The following is a 1,992-nucleotide window of genomic DNA, read 5'->3' on the forward strand; positions in this document are numbered from 1 at the left end:
GAAAAAGAACCCTTAGCGCTGACTTGGGCATGCGAACAATCCTGGGAGTACATAGTGGGAAAATCAATCTCTGTGGAAACAGACCATAAACCCCTGGTGTCACTCCTGAGTACTCACACACTGGATCAACTTCCACCGAGAATCTAAAGATTGAGACTGATAGGATGCCACTTCAAGGAGATCAAGCATGTCCCCGGAAAGAAGATGTACATAGCTGATGCGTTTTCAAGACTCCAAACGCGAAACCAAACAGTGAAGTCAACAATTGACGATGACGAAATGCACGCACACATTGGAAGCAGGATCTCATCCCTGCCTTCCTCAGACACACGATTATAGCAGATCATGGAAGCACAGGAAGAGGATCCTGTTTGCAGGCAGATCAAAGTCTACTGCTGTGAGGGATGGCCTAACAAGTCATCATTAAACGATGCAATGAAACCCTATTGGTCAAGTAGGGGTGAACTATCTGTGGTGCAGAACATTCTGCTCAAAGCATCCAGGATCGTAATCCCTTCCTCCATGCGTGTCGAGATACTTGACAAGATCCACGAAGGCCATCAAAGGATCGCTAAGTGCCGTGAGCTGGCCAAGAACTCTGTTTGGTGGCCAGGACGTAGCCGAGAAATCCAGCATCTGGTGCAACAATGCATAGTTTGCGCTCTCCAGAGAGAAAATAAGCCTGAACCGCTTATCACGACACCCTTACCCGACCGTCCCTGTCGAGTCATAGCCACAGACCTCTTTGAGCTGAAAGGTGTTGATTACCTTATTTGTTGTAGACTACTTCTCAAGGTACGTTGAAGTAACACCCATGCAGACGACCACAAATTCAAATGATCTTCTTCGGGCACTTAAGTCTATATTTGCAAGACATGGGATCTCAGAGCAAGTGCGATCTGACAATGGTCCTCAGTTTGACACTGCAGAATTCTCCTACTTTGCTAAGGAATGGGGATTCAAGAATAGCACAAGTAGCCCTAGATTTCCCCAAGCAAATGGAGAGGTCGAGCGGGGAGTTAGAACTGTGAAGAATCTTCTAACAAAAGAAAAAGATCCTGCTAAAGCATTACTCGCCTACCGATCAACACCACTAGCATGCAAGTTCTCCCCTGCCCAGTTGCTGAAGGCAGATTGGGAACACCGTTCCATTGTTCCGCACTCAGCTGAACCCGCAGGGGCCTGATCTGGATAACCTGCGTACAAGAGAGAGCATGAGCAAATTGAAGCAGGAAACGGTGTTCAACACCAGGCACAAGGCCAAGCCCTTGCCTTCAATTGGACCGGGTACTGAGGTTTTCGTCAAGGACCTTCAGCGGTTAGGAAACGTCATTGAAGCAGCATCGACGCCTCGGTCGTATAAAGTTGAAACACCGACCAGCACGATAAGAAGAAAACGTGTTCACCTTACTCCAATGCCAAATCAGCAGGAGCAACATGAGCGGCCGACACCAATGGTGAGGCAAGTTCCCACAGTAGACAAAGTAGCAACACCTGTTCGGAAGGACACTCCTGTTACTAAGGGAGACATTCAAATACCCCCTGTAACACACCTATTCTTGCCACTAGGCCCAAGAGAATTATAAGACCATCGTTGAAAGTAAGAGAGAATCTAGGTTTAGCTTGAGATTTCATTATGTTATAAGATTAAGATGGAATTTGATGATTTGAGTATTTTACTTTCGCTGCAGAACACTGCACTTCATTTAGCCGACACAGTATGTCACCCTGATGCAGTGACTCGTTTGCGTTCATCTGACAAACAAGAGAGACGTACTCGTGAACAAAAGGAACGAAAAAGTACCGGACGCTGCCATGCAAGCCGAATAGAAAGTACTGCTTGCTATTATGAGCCACAAAAGGTAAGAAAGGGATAGGACATATACCATATCTTTGTTATCTATTTATTCAAACGCTTTTCAGTGTTGGCTAAGATCTCTGCCACAATTATTCTAGTCATTCGACAAAACACGGTCCTCGTTTAAAAATACT

The 1,992-nt window shown here is 45.9% G+C and overlaps 1 protein-coding gene across 1 annotated transcript; it reads left to right on the forward strand.

Annotated features, from left to right (window-relative positions):
• Positions 1–345: 345 nt before the first annotated feature.
• Positions 346–1,186, forward strand: LOC137972749 (uncharacterized). Its single transcript, XM_068819465.1, has 2 exons — positions 346–580; positions 783–1,186. Exons 1-2 carry the CDS (start codon positions 346–348, stop codon positions 1,184–1,186), a joined length of 639 nt encoding a protein of 212 aa, XP_068675566.1.
• Positions 1,187–1,992: the final 806 nt, after the last annotated feature.

Source organism: Montipora foliosa, chromosome 10 (genome assembly GCF_036669935.1).
Source record: "Montipora foliosa isolate CH-2021 chromosome 10, ASM3666993v2, whole genome shotgun sequence".
NCBI classification, from domain to species: Eukaryota; Metazoa; Cnidaria; class Anthozoa; order Scleractinia; family Acroporidae; genus Montipora; species Montipora foliosa.